This window comes from Chaetodon trifascialis, chromosome 14, assembly GCF_039877785.1.
Source record: "Chaetodon trifascialis isolate fChaTrf1 chromosome 14, fChaTrf1.hap1, whole genome shotgun sequence".
Classification (NCBI taxonomy): domain Eukaryota; kingdom Metazoa; phylum Chordata; class Actinopteri; order Chaetodontiformes; family Chaetodontidae; genus Chaetodon; species Chaetodon trifascialis.
In genome coordinates, this window is record NC_092069.1 from 14,667,142 (window position 1) to 14,686,635 (window position 19,494).

The 19,494-nt window shown below is 45.8% G+C and overlaps 2 protein-coding genes across 2 annotated transcripts in view; one reads left to right on the forward strand and one right to left on the reverse strand.

The window, feature by feature from the left end:
• The window catches only part of mnat1 (MNAT1 component of CDK activating kinase), a 32,452-nt gene extending 15,958 nt beyond the window's left edge, over positions 1 to 16,494 (forward strand). Inside the window, exons 7-8 of the mRNA XM_070980058.1 lie at positions 4,152 to 4,273; positions 16,028 to 16,494. Of these exons, the coding sequence (XP_070836159.1) occupies positions 4,152 to 4,273; positions 16,028 to 16,148 (243 nt within the window). The 3' untranslated portion in view covers positions 16,149 to 16,494. The remainder of the gene's footprint in view (positions 1 to 4,151; positions 4,274 to 16,027) is intronic.
• trmt5 (tRNA methyltransferase 5) lies at positions 16,335 to 19,390 on the reverse strand. Its single transcript, XM_070980057.1, has 5 exons — positions 19,346 to 19,390; positions 18,613 to 19,187; positions 17,836 to 17,960; positions 17,069 to 17,708; positions 16,335 to 16,604 (listed from the first exon to the last, which is right to left on the reverse strand). The coding sequence occupies exons 1-5, from the start codon at positions 19,351 to 19,353 to the stop codon at positions 16,543 to 16,545; spliced, it is 1,410 nt and encodes a 469-aa protein (XP_070836158.1). The 5' UTR covers positions 19,354 to 19,390; the 3' UTR covers positions 16,335 to 16,542.
• Positions 19,391 to 19,494: the final 104 nt, after the last annotated feature.

Consider the following 19,494-nt stretch of genomic DNA (forward strand, 5'->3'; position numbering starts at 1 on the left):
GAACATTGGAAAACCTCCTCCTTGACTGAGTAGCACTATCTGTCTTTAACAAAAATTAAAAAGTACAAATGGCAAAAACAAAGGAGTAGTAGTTGGCATAAAATTAAACCAGCAATTTTTTGGGGAAAAAAAAACACCTCTGACAAAGACCTCATTCGTCTCTTGCTTTTAATGTAGACTTTGGTACAGTTGCTGCTACACCGTGGGGGCAGACCTCTCCTACCTTAAAAGTAATGTGACTTTTATGAGACCCCTGTCCCATAAAAGTCACACGAATGTCTGCCATATCACTCTGTCAGATGGGTTAACCCTGTTGGCCCCCCCACCCCCCCTACAGTTTCCCTCAAGGAGCTGTAGAGTGCTCAACGGTTTTCCAAGCCAGCACACCTGTCCCCTCCACCAACATGAGGACAGGCACCAGTGATGGCTTTGCTTGACCTTTCAAAACAGGTCCACTCCTAGAAACTGAAGCTTGTATTAGGAGATCACTATAACTCTATGCGGACCTGAGGTAGATGTAGGAGGATCACGAGACCAAGAGAAGGAGGACTGCTCCCTCTGGCACGATGGTGATTTCCTCAAATCATCTTCCCCTGCGGTTTTATTAAGATTGATGGCCCCTAGAGTGTCATGTTAATGTCACAGGGGTATTATACGAGTCTTTAATACCAGTTATACACAAACTTGAAAGCGTCACGAGGGCTCACATAATGTTTTGTAGGTAGAAAGATGGGCCTCCGTGATGGAAACAGCAGATGTTTTTGTTGGCTCTTTCAGTGGTGTTGTTCCAATGGCCCCTAGTCCCTTAGCCATTTCTGTTCTGCTGGGCCTGGATGGGGGTCCCCTCTCTCCTTCTGTTTCTTTCTTTCACCAGAGCAGTTGGAAAACAACATTCATATGCCGTAATTCACACAAGCTTTTAATAGGACGCGATGAGTTCATGATTGAAAGTTGAAAGCTGCATTATTATTGTGGAGGACAGAGCAGGTCCGAGGGGCTGCAGCTATGCATTAGATAGACAGACACTTTGTCTTGTGTCAAAGCAGTTTAAACGTACTACAAAATACTATTTTACTATTTCAGTTTTCTTATATATATAGAAGAGCAAAGCCTCTTCTTATGTATACATGTCTTATACCGTGTTTGTTCATAATGATGTGTCTCTGCCAGTTTTCAAGGTGCCCTTGCTGAGGAATGCAACAGAAATTTCTCTAGACTGGGGGTTGGCTCTGTTCTGTCTGTCACTTAAAAATCTGATTTACTACCCTTTAGCTTTCTGCAACTCCCAATTTGCCGCTTTCTTTCTCTGCCACTCCACCGTTGTAGACTTTTCTTCTTCTGCTTCTCCCTTCACCCCTTCATCCCAGTGCGTCTCTTTGATTGGCGCAGTAGGGGAGTTTAACTGTGCTGAAAGTCTGAAGGAAGATGGATGGAGCGACTGAAGGAGTGTGAAAGTGAGGGAGAGTGCCTGGGTTTGGGTTGGTTGGTCTGGGTTTCATTAGCCTGTGGTGGGGCTTCACTGTGTTGGATGAATGGATGGGACAGGATGGGGGATCACTGGCACCTTGGGGTTAAAGGTTGAGGGAAAACCACAGAGAAGCGTGTCTCTATTGTTTTGTGTTTTAAAGGTAAAATCCAACAATCTAAATCTAAAGCATTTAGTTTTAGCAGATATAGGCAATGGGCTAAAACACCATCTGTTCTTGGATCCATTATTTGATCGGCTGTTTTTTCTAAACATGGATAAATGTCATGTTTTCGTATACCTTACAGTCAAGGATGTGACTGATGTGATTTGATTCATTACATCAAAATAAATCAGTCAATCATGGAACAGAACAGTTATTTCAGAAGCAGTAGTTTCACAAGTTATTGCTGCCAAAATACATGTCGTGTGAGTCCAACTCTCACTCTTTCTTTGCTGGAAAAACCCACTCTCATGCTGTCAATATACTGCCAGTATAAACCACTGCTGAATGCAACAGGTCCAGACTTGTTCTGTTAAGGTAGTTGAAAGTCATTCTGGGAAATAGGATTGGGTGAAAAGGATAAAATCCTGTATCACAGCATATGTGATTTATATCGAAGAATTGATACATCTTGTACATTTTCTAAAAAATCTACTTCGTTCGAGCTGTTCATCGATAAAATACGTAGAAAGGAATGTCTTTGTAGCCAATATGGGGAAATTCAATACCTGATGGATGAATGTACTCTGGTACATTGCTGTTAAAATTATATAAAAATCTAAAATTGCCATAAAGTAGTCCTGCTCATTGATTTGCAACACTGTCTCCAATGGGCTAATGCAACCACAGATATCAAATGGCAGCAGTTTTGTTTCAACACTATGACTATCTCTGATGGTAGACATATTGTCATATTGCTCAACCCTATTGGGAAATGAAGGAAATCACACACTGAAGTAGAAGTTGTAGAAAACCTTTCTGGTGTGTGGTTATTGTTTTGTTTTACTGTCCTACATGCCGGCCTGGTTAGGACAATTACGATCATGTTGTGTTTGGCAAAGAAACTGAATCCATTGCTGTCTCAGTGTGCATCACTTGGTGCTTTTGTCACTTCCAGCTAAGCGTTGGTTGCTTTATTTCCCCGTGGGTGCGCTCGCATGGGCCAAAGCATGTGTGAGGGCGGGCAGTCTGAGGCCGCGGGGCACATGTTACTCGTTTAGTTTGGTTTTCATCAGCTCCCCTCTGTGTTCTGTTGTTTATACTCCCCCACCACTCTTTTCTTCGCTCTCTCCCTTATCTTTTTATCTTTCCTTTGTCTCTGAGTTCCTTTGCTCCTCTCTAAAATAGTCAGTGTTTGTTTAGATATCATCTTTTTAATTCCAGGTTTGTTTCATGACTCTGGCTTGTCTTCTAAGTCTCATTACTTTAATGCTGGAGAAAACACAGTGGTCTGACGCTGTGTGGAAATTCCCCTTCGATGGCAGAGCCCCAAATCGAATAATTCTACAGTGTCCTTAAGAGGTATCAGGTTTCCCTCTCGAACACCATGGTCAAGAGTATTAGGAACTGGAGCAGCCTGACTGAAATTGCAACTTTTAGTAGTTATGGACTGAAATGGGTTTTTATAAATCAGTGCGGATCTTGTGACTGTAGGAGACCCAGCAGTGTAACATTCACAAGTTAACAATCATATGGATTAGCCTAATTTCAGTGACATTCAGATGTGACGCAAATTGCACAAACAAAGCACTTTGTACACACTTACAACAGTATACCAAATTTAAGTTTAATTAATTATTGACTCTCTCTTCTACATTTATCAATTATCAGTTGATTTGTCTTTTTGTGGTTTGGTTAGAATAGCAGATACAGGGCTCCAGGCTGCAACCAAAGCTTTCTGAGTGTGCGAGTTAGAAAATTTACTTGGTTGCATCTATGTAAGTGGCCCAATCTGGGGGCAGAATGGTCCTACAGAGCTGCACAGCCCCCACAATTCTGGAAGCAGCAGCAGTTCTGGACTCTCCGTAGACATACTCATGCACAAGTTTAAACGACAGATGAAAGTGGCTCATGCCAATGTTGAAATACATACACATATTGTCATTTCAGACTGACTGAAGATCAGTTATAGAGAAAATACCCCGACGTCTATGCCAATCACATCTATGCCGTTAGAAAACAGCTCATGCACATTACGATAGCAACTGGTTACTCATTCAGAGTATTTATTGTGAATAGTAAATAACAGGTCATACATATGCCCAGTCACTGTTCTGCTACATGGAGTTTTATGTAATGTACTCTGTGATCATGTTCTACTAACACAGCCCAACCCCAGTTCTCCTTTATTTTATTTCCGTTATGAATAGTTGTGCGTGTTTTGTTAGCGTGTTGACTGTTAAAAACATGCTCAGTCATTGTCCAAGTTAGGTGTCTCTGCCAGCCAGGAGTACCTGGCGAAAGGGAAAATGTTATCAGACAGAACTCCTATTTCCAAACCAGTTGCTCAAGAACTGGTGGTTGTTCATGCTCCTCTTTGACTGACATTAAGTCTTTTCCAGATTGTTTTTTCTGTTGCCGTCATCCTGATTGTGCCATCGCCATAGTTTCCAGTGAAACTAAGACAATGAAGATTATTGTCCTGCGTTGAATGTTGTTTCTCTCTCTCTTTTTCTTCTTTAGCGTCAGACGGTGTCTCTTCAGCCTCTGCCCAGGATAGAAGAAGCTCTGTACCAGTACAAGCCCCTTCAGGTTGAAACCTACGGACCCCCGGTGCCTGAACTGGAGCAGCTGGGCAGACACGGGTACAAATTTGTTTACACACTCATGTTCACACATCCGCGGCAGCCAGAGACAGTGGCATTTTCAGCTCAGGTCCATACTAACTATGACTTTTAATTTCACCTAAAGATGAGCAAAGTTGTCAAGTTGATTCATTGAAGAATGACCAACAATGGGTCCATAATTTCTTTCCAGGAAAGAACTATATAATTTGTCGCCAAGTAGGCTTTAGAAAAAAAGACAAAATTCTGAGACTGTTGAGATTAATGTTGTGTCAAATTAAATTTAATTTTCCTTAAAATTGGCACAAAATTAAAAAAGTGTCCTCCAGGGACCTTCCTATGAGTTTACAGTTCTATTCTAGGAAACTATGGGACGTGTAAAATAAAGTGATTATCCATAAACATGGCTACAGTAGTGTCTTGTTAAGGCTTTGGTATAGTAGGTTTAGAAAGCTGCTGGAAAGTCTGCCTGCTTGGGAAGCCTAGCTCGTCTCTCTTGACTCTCCTCTGATTAACTGGGAGAGTGAAAGCAAATGGAGGGGGAGAGAGAGAGAGGGCGGGAAGGGGAGAGAGAGGGGGAGAAACAACCATCACCCTGCCACAAGCCGCCACAGTGCCTCTCTAGGAGTGTCCATTAACACACACAGGAAGTGCTTTCCCCGACGGCCCCTTTGGGCCAATCAATCCACGACGCCATTGGTCCAGTCCTCGCTGAATGTAAGCGATCCATCAGACAGCCCAGCGCCTAGCCATCTGCGCTGCAACTGGCTGGCACTAAAGCCTGCCCACACACTGAGAACGGCCCGCTTTTATTGGGTGACAGAAGCAAAACGGGGTCATTTTATTTTTGGGCGAGCTCATTGACTTTCAGCACTGCTTCACCCCCACAATAACCTTCATTTGGCTGAGATGTGCGGATTTGAACATTATGTCAGCATGTTTTGGATAAGGGATTCCTAGTTTATTCTTCTTTATTCTTCAGATAAAAGTTGGTATTGACTTTTTTGCACAGTCACATTCACCTAATTACCTGGAAAATCACCTACTTAAGGTGAAACGTTTTCCTTAAAGGATTGCAGGAGAGTTTAAGCAGAATAACTGGTACTTATTTACATTATGTATTCAGTGAAGTGCTGAGGTCCTACTTCTTTTGGCCAGGCTGATCAATATGCAGATGAAACACATCTCACAATTTTTGCCGCATGCTGGAGCTCAGAGGAGGAGGAAGAGAGGATGGGGGTGGTGTCAGCAGTTCAGGGGTCCAGGAGGACCGGTGCTGGATAGGACGAGCTCTGCCACAGAGATAAATGAGGTTCAGATCAGTGAGGAACACCAGTCCCACTGGTGCAGGCCGCAGGCAGCGACACAGTCAGGCTCCTTCAGACAAACCACAACTCCCAAGATGCAATGTGCTGTTAAGTAAAAGGAAGGAATTGTGCTGACTCTTCTGCGCGGTTGGCAGTTTGTGATTCAGCTAAGTTTGAGGTTTTGTGCATGCAAGCTCAGATATACATAGACGATCAGGCTTGCACGTACGTATACATACAGACGGTGTCCCTCAAACCTGCCATATTTTTTGTGTCACACACACTCACACTCACCCCCGTTATTGCAGTCCCAGCATTTTGGCCACAATGGAACGTGTGTGATGTGGTAAATATTCACAAGTGTGTGTGCAGAGGAGAGAGAAGGCAGACAGCGTTGAGAGGGTGAAAAGTGAGTCCCCAGTGTAGAGCATTGGACTACGGCCCCAGTCCTATGACCTGTGAAGGGAATATGCTTGAACGTGTGGAGATATGGATGTGCCTGAGTGTGGATGAGGTGAAAGGGGCTGTGAGGGGGCAGGTACTTATTTTAAAACACGGCTGTTTGTCTTGGTCAAGGCCCACGGTGACAGCAGCACCACTGGTGATTTGTCTTGGACACGGCCATCAAGTGAGACTGGAGAGTTGAGCTCACACACCCCCTCCCTTGTGGCCCCAGGGCCTCTGGGGCTACTCTCTCGCACAGGATGTCCAGTCAACATAGGACAGACTGGAGCCATGCACTTTTGTTTCAGCTTGCTCTTTTCTTGTGTGCCGCTCTCCTTCTCCCTCTGCCTCAGTGTCTGTGTCTTTTTCGCCTTGTCCCTTTGCCCCCCAAAAAACCGCAGGAGTGCTGCACGGCTGCCAGGAAAAAGAAGGGCCACGCCTCTTTCACTGTCTCTCCCTCTCTGTCAGCTGTACCTGAATAAATATGGGCTGAGCTGAGCTCTTATATTAAAGACAGCTGCCTCAATACTGGAGCAGAGTAAAGGCTGCATGTTCAGGCAACAGGGGCCTCCAAAAGTGCCCATTCAGCTTCCCCCTCAACATCTACACCCCCCACTCCCACCCTCTCTTCCCCTGACGTGCATAGGTGCATATGCTTTACCACCGAGGATAAGACTGTGTGAAGTTTCTGTAATGTAGTGAAGCACCGTCTGTCTCATTGACTGGCATGTACCCACAGCGATGCGTGAGCCGTAAGAATTATGAGTAGACTATGAATGTAACATTGCAGCCTGTGCTCCAAATATCCTGCCATGGCTCCTTGCTTTTATGTTGAACAGTAAAAGCCTTTAATAAACAAAATCAAAGGAGAAGTAAATAGTGCTCTGGAGACACAAACAGAAACATATGATGTTTACATTGACGTGGCTGTGATATGAATCCCAGCACACACAGACCGAAGCGGTAGCTGTTCTAACTCCCGCCCCCTCACGCCGACCCTGTGCCTGCTGATGGACATAACCTTAATGGAAGCATACATCAAAATGCACAACCCCAATGAAGTCACGCCTGCGTTACAGTTAAACCAGGTCTGTGTTCAGGTACATGAACTCACACGTGCTTACAACCTAAAAGAAAAATATACGTTCTATTTTTGTTTTTGTTTGTGTGTATAGATGAGCATCTGGGTCTGCATTTGTTCTCTACATGAATACTTTTTTAAGCTCTGACTGCGTAGGCGATGAAAGACTGACTGGGATCTTGGACAAGGACAAATCATATGGGGGGGAAAAATAGGGGAAAGAGAAATTGGCTGCGGAGCGTTGAAAAATTCAACTCAAACCTCAAGTGCTGACAATGAAAGCTAGCCAGAACAGTTGTTTGTGTTGGCACAGGTCGCCCTGAAATTAGCCCATCTCTCTCTGACAGAGGTTGCTCAATGCGCTTCGCCAAATGCCAGTGTGTATAATATTATGAAGTTTTGCCTCCTCCCCCACTCCGCATTTCTTTCTATAATTGGTGGAAAAAGTGAGGTTTTCTGTTGGGAGCTCTTGTCAAGTATCGTCTATTGTCGGTGGGGTGAAGGGGAGCAGCTGAATGAGCAGAGTGTTTAGTCTAGAGCTCCTCTCCTGAGGATGCACTTCTCTGCACAAGGAAGTAGTCCTCAGAGCACTTTCTCTCCCCAAAACAGACAACTAGCGACAAGCTAGTTAAATACCAATGGGTAGTTTTCTGTGACCTTCATTCATAAACACAGAGAAGAGCCAGTCATTTTCATCCCCTGGTAACTGCCCAGAAGGCTTCATTCAAAGTGGCTCAATCTTTGAATGGACATATGTACACATAGAAACACAGAAGTAATACATAAATCACTTGCACACACACATATATACTAGCTATGTTTAAAATGTACTTGAAGGAGGCCTGCTCACTGTTCTGGTAGGGAGCCAGGGATTAATGGGTCTCTGAGTGATGCTCTCCTCCTGCCTGTGTTCTTCAGCCTTCCAAGCATCCCTTGGCGTCTGCGTGTTTATGTGAATGGTGTGTGTATCTGTTTGTTTGTTTGTGTGTTGGATTATACTGCATGTTAAGTGCTACTGTGGGAGGGAGATATCCAGAATAGTTAGTGGTGCCATCACAGTTCCTGGCAACCGGGTTTGCTAGCCTACCCCTGCCTGGTTGGCTTGATTCCAGGTCTGAGCTCTCCATCTTTCCAGCTCTGGCATAGCAGGCCAAGAGCACTACCAGTGACCCCGGATTTGGCTCTGAGAGTTAGCAGGACCACTAAACATGGTCCATAGAGTACTCTTGAATCCATTTCTGCCATCGCTAAATTAGAGTATATGAGGTTTAAATTGCATACAAATCATTCTTTCCTTCCCCTGCTTTCCCCTCTCACTCTGTGATGAAAGTGCAAGTCAGCCATGTTATTCTTCTTTTTCACTCAATATGTAGAGAACAAACGCTTCAGAGGAGTCTCTAAAAAAACGGCCATGAAAAGCTTTTCCGTGTAACCCAGGTTCTCTGATCCCTGCAGGGCGCATATCCATCTGATGGGCCTGACGGGCCTGGAAGGGCCGGGGAGGGGGGGGCGGGGATCAGAGGTCACTGACCGTGGGGGACCTGAGGTGCAGCACCGGGACGTCAAAGTGCTGAGACTGACAGGAGCAGAGTGATGGCACCTTGGAGAGACGGGTCTCGTATTCTTGGCCCCAAATCGTCATGCACTCATGTACTCACTCTCACACAAACACAGCTTTGATGCTTAAGTTATGAGCTGGAGACTGGGGCGCCAGTTTGCATGACCTCAGATGAACTCGCTCGAGAGCACCAGTCTTTGATCTGCTTTTACTACTATTAGATAATGTCTCAAGCCACATATTTTGCTCTCATTTGGAACAATTAAGATATTTTGTGATGTTGCCAAATAGTACCATTTATGGGAAGGTGGTTTATTCGCCCCTTGCATAACAGCAGGGCTTTCCCTCAAATACTTTGGGGTTGCCACCATAACCAAGACCTAAAGCTGAACTTGGTCTCTCAGATATCTGATATCCTCCTGTCTTCCACACTACACACTCATTGCGCGTGTCAGTGTCTTGTGTTACTAGATCCAGCATAGCCAGTAACTATAGACTTCAATGCAGTGCTTCTCTGAGCATTTAAGTGTTTCCACAGCTTAGATCTAAAAGCTCGACTGCAGCCGTGGGGCTCACAGATTTCAAATTTGCATAGCCAAAAGAGAGTGCAGGCATTATAAAAGTGTGGAGGTTCTAGTCCAGCTATTTGACTTGCAAACCTGTCTCTTGTCAAATGGATGCCCCGTCTTTATCCACAGGACATCACATCACTTTACTTTGATTCTTCGCTTTAGTTCTCAGCTTCGTGTACTGTAGGCGCTTCTTCTCCTCGATACTAACTTGATCAGAAACAGAGTGGAGTGTGGCCACTGTCCGATCCTCCGCCAGCCCCCACCCAGGCCATTATCCCGTCTGTCTCAGTAAACAGACCATTAACAGACAGAGCTGGTGGAGGCCAGATCACTATTGTTTTCCCTCCCATAGATCTCTGCAAATATTGATCTTCTCTTGAAGTATGAGTCAAAATAAGCACACGCTCTAGTTGACTGGAGGCTTTTTACTTGTGGATGAGTCATTTCTGACCCAAAGAACGGGCGGAAACAGAGGGAGCATTACAGAATGACTGCGAGGGAGAAGCATTTATCTTGTGTGTATTCTGGTCATCTGAAAGAGGTCTGCTTTTAGTGTTATTGTTTTCCCTCTGTGGGCTCTGTGCCAGACAGACCAGCAGTCTCCTCCCAAGATGAACCCAGGCTGGGCCAAAGCAGGCCATTGCCAGCGAAGGAGACACCAGTGGGCAGGGAACTCCGAGGCTAACAGCATCTCTGCCTGCAGGTTTATTTGTGGCCCAGCCTAGAGGCGATAGGGTCAACACCCAGTGGAGGGTGAAGTGATGTCTCCTGACTATTTTAACACACTGATCTCTGTAGAGGTTTGCAAAGCAGCCCCACGCTGTCTAGGCTTGCATGCTTGGATTTTGAGTCTGATGGCACTCATAACTATGTCCATGCTCGGTTTGTGTGTGTTTTCCACACAAACACTAGCAGACCTGAACTCAGTGCCCCTCCCCTGCTCCTCACCCCTGGGGCAAAGGGCCTGGCAATGTACAGGGGGATTAGCTGGCTCATTTTCCCCTCTTAAGAGCTGCAGGAAGAAAACAAACTCCCGTCATGTGGGTCTTGTCTGTGGGGACTTGCCACGCACACCTCATGGTAGGAGGTTCTTCTGCACTGTGATGTATGAATTATCACCCTCCCCCTGCTTTACCTTTCCCTGCCTTTTTGTTTTCCCTCCATCCCTGTCGTTGCTCCTTTCCCATCTTTCTCCCTAATTGAAATCCTCTTTGCTTCTCTCCAGTGCTTGAGGTGCTTCTGTAACTGATACCTGTGGAGGCAACCCCCCTCCTCCCCCCCTGAGAATACTCTATTCTTCCTCTCTGTATCAGTGCTCTATTCCCAGAATGTTACATCTAACTGTCAGGGCTCCTTTGCTGTGTGTATGGGTGTGCCTTGTGCTCGCAGCCATTCACTGAACAGCATATGTCCCTCCATTGTTTACGGCCCCATTTGGTTAACGATGACACTGATGTCATGCCATTATCCTCCCTCTCCAGTCTGCTTTGCCCCCCTCCTCCTTCCTCGAAGCTCTCCAGGGGGCAGAGTTATCAAGTGGCAGCTCAGGAGACGAAAGAAAGATGCTCTCTATATCAAGTGGCTAGCGGGGTGTGTGATGTCTCTCTAAGCCCACAGGCTGCTGTGGTTTTGTGTGAAACCAGTAGTCCAGCTAGTCAGCCAGCCTCTACTGCCCCCATCAGGTTGGATAGAGGAGGTGCAGGGCCAAGACACAGAGCCCTGGATGAGTAGTGACAGGTGATGCTCAGACCAGGAAGTGAAGTTGAATTTGGGCACAAGCAGCAGCACAATAGGCCTCTTTCGTAAGCACCTCCACAATGCCGTCTTTCATACACACAAAACAATATACCCTTAGTCATTATCACTGATACCAATGAGCCGCCTTCTTGAGGACAACTTGCAGGTTGTCAGTCACTCCACATGAGAATGTATTTCTATAAGCGTTAATGTCAAGTGTCACCCAAAGCTTCTGTTAACACTCTAAACATGTTCTCCCCTTAACTAAGTGTTAGCGATACCCACCTCCCCTCTCTTCCTCTCTTTGGGGATGCAGAGCCCGTCAGTGGTGATGATAAGGCGCATGATAATGGATAAGGGTCCTGTTGGCGCGTGAGGATATGATGTAACCGCTTTGAGCCCCCCTCACACACTCACAGTGTACAACTTGAGATAATCTGGTGGACAGTGGGTTGGCTAATGGCTGAGGATCTGTCTCACACACTCGCACGTCCCAGAGGAAGCTGCATTCAGTGGAAAAGAGTGTGACCTATGACCCGTGGAGATGAAAGACTGCTGTTGACAGATATAGAATACCTGTGAGAGCCCTCTGTGTTTGGCTTGTCTGCGGGGGTTTTGTTTCTGGACTGCAGCCTGGGCCAATTCACACGTTCTCCACTGGTAAAATTCTGCTCCATCGGTTCACCGTCGCTATCGATACAAACAGCTCTGCCCTTAGATAAACATGTATTCACACACATTTGAATTGTGTAGACACACACATGGGGCATAAGCACACATTGCACATCCACACAATGCGCTCAGTGTGCTGTGTCTCTCACAGGGGTACATTTTCTCTCAGGGCAGAGTGTAGGAAGGAGGGGCAGATGGGGTAGCGGTGCTGTGAGTGAAACCGGAGCTGCCTGAGGAATGCAGGGGGTGTTTTTGGAGGACTGGAGTGGAGTTTGGGGGGTGAAGGGGGGTTGACTTGAGGGGTAGGATGGGTGATTAGGGGGTGACAGCTGAGTGCTGACCCCTCTATAATGACAAATCATCTGGCAGGTGTGTGGCTCTGCACCCCCCCAGCCTCCCACATCATTTCCAGGCCAGGAATCCTCAACCGCTGCCGGAGCGGAGCGCTAAAGGAAGGCTTCCGGACATTCACACTGCCATCCAGCAGCCTCATGACTGGCCTTTCAGAAGTATGGGGCAGCCTCTGTTCAGATATAGCATGCCCTGTGCTTGACAGCTGCCCTCTTTTTGCACTCAACAGACCAGTCTAAGCTCCTTCGATTTAAGAAACATAGCTATTGAGGCTTCAGTCCTTGGAGCAGTGTCAGGTAGGGTAGCTTTTATTGATAAATCTTCGAAGATGTCATTTTTCCCTCCAGTTTTGATTCAGCAGAGTGTATTTGCCGAACTGCCTGAAAGTCAGAGTGCCCTCATGAATCATGCTGACGACAGGCTGAATCCAAAAAGCCTCTCATCCTTTGAGAGGTAAAAACAAATGCTGACCCCAGATCACTGAGGGTGGTGTGAAAGCAGACAGGTGCCAAGCTGAGGCCAGGTCTCAGGCCAGTGCTTTGAAGGGAAAATGTAAGAGCAGCCTTACAGACCTTTGAAATTATGGATTCTCTCAGAAAATCCCATCGGTTTAGATATTGCCTTATGTTTTCTGTTCCATTGAAGGAGCCAGTTTAGCTTCTTTGAACTAGCTGTATGATAAACAGGAATGTTCAGTATAAAAGCAGCCAAACCACATACAGTAATTCTACAGTGAGCTTTGTTTAAGACTGATTCAGACTGCTCCATTGTCTTGCGCGTCTGCTCTGTGGTTTGTATGTTGATTAAGTGTCTGCTTGCTGAAATAGCTATTGTAGAATTACAGGCCTCTTTTCTTTTCCATCAAGCCCGGCCTTCCACAGCTCTTCTTAATCCAATTCCAGCCAACACATGGAGTCTAGACAAGAGGCCCAACTCAGCCTGCACCTCCGTCTTATGTCTGCTGTTTTCCCTCCGGAGTCCCAACCTTGCAGCCGTTGCCCTGAAGAACCCAAACACCCTCTGTTCCGCGGCATCGTCGCCGATCCAAACACAAAGAGGAGCCACACATTCCCAGCTGGAAATCACGCAGAACCCGCCGGAACATTTCGGCACTTATCTTTTCACTTTGAATTAGAGATGGAGCTGCGCGGTGTTTTCCAGGCAGCTAGAGTGGGGAATACTTTCAGGGTCCCATCAGGAAAAACTCTGACCGTTATTAGCATTAGCAGGAGACATTGCCCAGGTATTCAAAGTTCCAGACCCAAGTGGAAAAATGCTGTTAGCTCTCAACAGTTTTGATCCAACAGCACATGGCTTTTTGAAAGAAATGGGTAATAGCAGATGGTATGAGTAGAGGTTGAAAAATAATGCAAGCGCTTTGTCCTTTATTATATTATTAGATTATACGTTGCTTTCGAGAATACAAAAAAATCTAACTTTGACACTCATGCTACCGTTGATTCCAAATGAATATTGCAGCACATCATGCACATTGTTTGAGATGAAGGAAGATATCAACATAGATCACTTCGAGTATGCACACTGATGGAAAACCCCTGTCATATCATCTTGTGGCAGTTGCAGTCTGACATGCACACTGTCATACTGTGTCATTCAGTTGTCTTCATCACCTGCACTCGTCTTTTCCCGCCCCCCCCCGAGCGACATAATGGGCCAGTCCAAAGTGACCCATATTTACCCAATAATATGAGGCTTTGAAAAGACCCATATCAAGTTGCAGCTAATGCTCCAGTGGGGCCCGGAGAGTGAAAGATGTTACCGGCCGAAACGGCTTGGGTTTCACGGCCCTGCGAACAAAAGGCAGTCCAGTCCTCAGAGAGAAAGGGAGAAAGACGGGATGGGGGTGGTGGGAGGGTGTGGAAAGTGTGAGTACAAACAGTGAAAGAGTCGCGTCAGAGGGGCTCTGAGCGTCTGTTTCAGAGCGGTATAGTGTGTGTGTGTGTGTGTGTGTGTGTGTGTGTGTGTGTGTGTGTGTGTGTGTGTGTGTGTGTGTGTGTGTGTGTGTGTGTGTGTGTGTGTGTGTGTGTGTGTATTGTATCTCGCTTTACGATTGAAGGCTGTGTAAAGAGCCTGCTTGTTTTTGGAGGCAAGCGTGCCGCACATTTTTAATGCACTTCAAGTTGTTGCACGTCTTAGGTGTTATCAGTCCACTCTTAATGTTTCAGCATCGTCAAGTACAGTCATGTGAAAAGAGGCGAGTTTATCTTTCAGCTTCACGAGCGTCATTGGCCGCTCGTGTGTGTGTACATGTATGTGACTCGCCTTTACAGGAAGGTGCGGATACTGCCGCTGAGTTAATGGAGCAGAACTGAACTAACCTTGGGTGTTAGGGGTGAGCAGAGGGCAGACAGGGTTGCTTTAAGAGAAGAGGGTTTGTGATGATGATACCCAAAGGTGATTTCACCTCATATCCTCCCTCCTCTTTCTGCTTCCCACCCCACCCCCCACCTACACCACTCACCCTCTTCCTCCCTCTGCTTCATGTTCTCTTTTTGCTCTCTTGCTCTCTCTCTCTCTCTCTCTCTCTCTCTCTCCTTAGGGGCAGGCAGGTATAAAGTTACACAGAGCTCTCAGCTTTCTTGGAAGGAATGACCACATGAGTAGCTTGGGGATTAGATTAGCAGGAAGAGCAGACTTAGCCAGGCTGTAAATAGCCCACTTTTTTCACCATTAAAAAGGCCCAGTACAATATAATCAATAGATAGCACTCATCTGATGCAGGAAGCCATATGAGAAGACCTCCCTCAAGTGCTCTGAAGGACAGGCTACAGCAGCTTGGGCCTAATGAAGTTATTATTAATCACTGGGCCTCCTGTTTTGAACTTGTGTGTTGTTTCTCTAGTGGGTGATGAGTGGTCTTTGTGTGCAAGATCTGACATCTCTTGCTGCTCTTCCTCTCACTTTCACTGCCCATTGTAAAACAAGGTCATCTTGTGTGATATTCATGAGTGTTTGACTCCATGCGTTGATGTCACAGTCATGCTAGTGAATATGTTTCAACTTTTATTTTCAGCGAAGGTTTTACTGCGTTGCGAACAAAGCACCTCGTAGAATCATAAAACACCAAAGCACGAGATGATCTATTCAGCGTGCACTCTCACCAACACCTTTTTCTTCCTGTCCATCTCTCATTCACACACACACACCTCGACTCTCAGTCTCCGTGTGCCTCCACACAGGTGTTGGGTTACTCTGTAAAGCAGCTTGAATGGGCACAGAAATCACAGAAGTCTGTCTGTGCTCTTGATTTCCGTTTCACTTTGAAGTTTCCCCGGCTCACAGGAACAGGGGCAACAAAGCCAGACTCGTGTGAGGGCTTTAGCCCTCTCTGCCAGGACTGTGATTTCTGCAGGGTGGGGGGTGGAGGGGCAGGCAGTATTGGCAAGCAAGGCTACGTGTTGTCTCAGTTGCTGGAGGACTTTGCTTTTGTAGCTTTGTAGTCAGATGCTACAAGAAAGCGGTACAGAACATGTGTGCGGGTTTCTCCCCCGTTGAGCACTTTTTGACAGTGGAGGAAGGATTAGAATGGGTGGGGACACAGGTCAACCCCCCCTATACACACACAACTCACAAGGAGAGGGGCATCTTTCACTGTGGCGACAAGATGTGGAGACTAAATTAACAGCTCGACTGTTTTTCTGTCTGTGCCCAAATGTGAAAATAAACAGTGACTTTTGCCTTCGCTTAAGAACCTGAAAAGGGGCTCTGGCAGGACACATCTGTAAGCACTTAAAAAATAAAAGACACCCATAATACTTTAATAGAGCCACGTTGGAGAGGCTTTTAGGCACAAGGTGTTCCAGTGTTAGTGTATGGGTACGTCTGTCTTCGTTGATCTCATCAAAGGGCCAAAGGGTCGCGGAGAGCCAGAAAAAATAACTTCAAGTGTGGGTTTAATGAAGAATAAACTTATACTCAAGTTACACTCACAGGAACTACTTTTGAAACCAGCTCTCATGGCTGCCAGTCAGTCACATTATTTACAAAATAGCTCACTGTTGTAACTGACCAGGGCTCTCGGTGTGTTCTCAGGTATCTGAACCACGTGCGGGCTGCCATGCCTCAGGACACAGCTGGAGGATACACCTCAGCTTTGGCTTGTCATCGAGCGGTTCAAGACGCTCTCAGTGGGCTCTTCCTTGTGAAAGGCTGAACACACCCACGGCTCAAACAGCACAACAGCCACTGGATAGAAACGTGACTAAAAGGACTATAAAAACCACAGAAGCCGCTGCGGTCAGTGGACAATGCTCTGACTGATTTTTTTGGTCAAGGTGTGTATGTCTTTTTATATTTTGTGTTAATTTTATATTTAAATAAATCACAATGAACACTGAGAATCTGTCCATTATTTTATATAGCATAATAATAACCAATACATTCTGGTGTTAACAAAAGGTCAGTTACTGAAGACTGGGCCGTGACATCTTAAGACAAGACGCAACAACATCTGTAATAAAAGCATCAGTTAAATAAAAAGAATAATTCAAATTTCTTGGACCCGAATGTCCCCTGGCGTTTCTTACAGTGACAAGTGGATGTGGTGATTATGTTGAATCTGTAGCTTCTTCACACTTCTGCCTCTTCGGGGCCGGTTCTGCTGAAGGCTCTGCGGATAAACAAAATCTGTTTAGAGTTGAATCATGTACAACTTTATTGTCCACCAAGCTGGAGAGTAGTCTTTGGCCCCTCTGGTAGTACAGTGAAACATACACACACAGCACATACAACAACAATGACAGCGTGAATGCTCTAAATTAAGACTATTTTCAGTATCTGACAGTCTGCTGATTAAGTTGTAAATCAACATAGTGAAATGTCAACATGAGAGATTTCCTTCATGAATTTCTAGAGCTGAAGCTGATATTCACATTTCTTTGTCAGACTAACAGTCCAAAATGCAATGCAATTACTTGACTAATTGTGTCAGCTCCACTCTGAGTAGTAAAATACACAAAAATTAAGATGACATAAAAAATGTGTTTCAAAGAACTGAGCAAGCCAGTTACCTCGTACATTTTCAAAGAGCTGCCAATTTCTTCCTAAATTCCTTACTGTTTAATCAATCCTCACCTGATTGTTCATGATCGCTGCTGAAGAGGACCTCTTTAGGGACCGTGAATGTCACACACATCATATCTTTGTTGGGTGCTACGTTACGCACAAAATGCACAGAGCATCGGTTCTCTAGAGGGAATCCAAGACTGTGGGAAGCCCTCTTCACCACATCTGTCTCAGGGTTGTCGTCTTTAGAGAAGCCATAGCAGTGCACTGTGGGTAGGTTCTCATCACAGGAAGGCTCCTGGTGCAACAGGCCTCTGAATGCATCCAAGAACTCCAGAGCCAATGCAGGCAGGTTCATCACTACATGAACGCCAGCTTTTCCCTTCAGCAGCGCAGGCAGCTCCTGCTTCACAGCTCCCTGGATGAACGCTCTGCCGTCCAGGTTAAAGCTTCTGACTTTGTTCTCCACCTTGTTGAGTTTGCAGTTGTGCTGCAACCATCGGTAGGACTCTGGGTTGAGATCGTTGGCCAACACGTTGGCACCTGAGCGGGCAGCAGGGATGGCAAAGGGTCCAACGCCAGCAAACACGTCAAACACAGTGTCCCCACGTTTGACGAGCTGCACCACACGCTGGTGCTCTGTGCTCAGCCGGGGGTTCCAGTATACACGGGAAAAATCAAACTCGTACGTCATCCCATTTTCTTTCACCTGCAGCACAGACAAAGGAGATTCACCCATCAGGCAATGATCTGAGAATCACTACAAAAGTATAATACCAAGTAAGTACGTGTGTGTCATTAACAAGAAATAATAGCACATTTGTGGTTTAACCTACTTTGGCGACCATGTTCTCGTCTCCAGCTAGTAACTCCATCTTGAAGTTGCGGTAAGTGGAGTCAATTATGTTTGTCTTATTGACCACGCAGGTAACACCGGGGTTTTTGTCCATGATGACTTGACCTGCAATGGAAGCGGACACAAAATTCGCCATGAAAGTGACCTCTCTTCAGATCTTTTCTTTGTTTTACAATGGTCCAGAAAATTACACACTTGAAGGAATTTAGGATGAAAATATAAATAAGCACAAATCTTTATGCTTTACATGTAATATCTGTGTTTATACCAGTAACAATAAAATATTTGTAATACAATGGCAGATATTTGAATATCAGTTTGCACATTATGCAATTTATGTACAATTGGAAATCAAGACGTTTTCTGTGGAAGCTGATAAAAAGCCCAAAACTGGACTGGAAGGCACTGATGAAACATTTCTTCCCCTTTAGAAGTGATTGCTCACATGACAGCAAGTCCCAGTTGAGGTGATTTGCCAATTTAAGGAGGAAAGAGTGAGCACACTGCAGCGCTTCAATGCAACACAGTTAGATGTTTTGTTATAACGTCAAAAAAAGTGCATTTAAGTTACACTGAGGCACAGTAGTGTACAATCTCTGCTCAACTTTGCATGAAATGTAACTTGCTAAACATCTGCTGTGAAGAAACAGGACACAGTAAGAAACATCTGAATGAAACCCTTAATACAGACATGTTACACCCTACATAAATCAAACACACATCTGTTTGTTATTCTGTTCCAACATGTGCCTCTCACCTATAAGGTTCTTGTATGGGAGCTGGTGCTCCCTCAGGTTCATGTGTGCGATGTGTCCCACCCGGCTGAACCCAGAGGTCACATCCTGACCCTGGGGGAGCACAGCCTCCAGCACTTCCTCACTCTTCAGGTTGTGATAGGTGAGCTGCAGCTCGTAGCGCTGCAGCTCTTCGGCGACACCAAACGACCTCAGAGCCTCGGCTTCAGTCTCGCTGAAGCAGCTCGGCGAGGACACTTTGTGGGGGTCCAACAGGAATAAACGAAAGTCACTACTCTCCTCTTTAGCTTGTACAACCCTGGGCACCCCTGGGCGCTGGATGGCCGACTTTCTCAGGCTCTTCACCACTTTGTTTAGGACCCCGGTCGGCACCCGTAGAGCGGGGACAGTAATAGTCTGTGTAAAGGCCTCTCTGTCCAGAGAGGTCATACCCCGGACTTCTGGAGGGGGTCGGTACAGTTTAGGCTCCATTATGGGTTTAAGAGCAACGCTGGCAGCAGAGCACAGGCTCCGGTGCACAACGGCAGCTTTTAGGTTTCTTTGACTTTGAATGGGTGAAAAGACTCTGGAGAGACGCCTGAAATGACAAACAAGCTGCTGTTACGAAGCAAAAAGTTTCTTAAAAACAACAAAAAGGTTAACTGTGTGTGATGTTAAATACAACTGACCACCTTAAGATGAAATAAATACTAATTTATGCGATTATTTTCGAGAGAATTCACATTCAGAGCTCACCTCAACATCCTCCGTTCTCCAGCGTGCCAGAAAACGTCATCAGTAGTCGACCAATGCCGACTGGTGATTGGTCAAACCAGCGGAGAGTGGGTTTCTGATTGGACAGTCTCGTTACGACGCGTAAAATGCGACGGAAAGGTTGGACACGT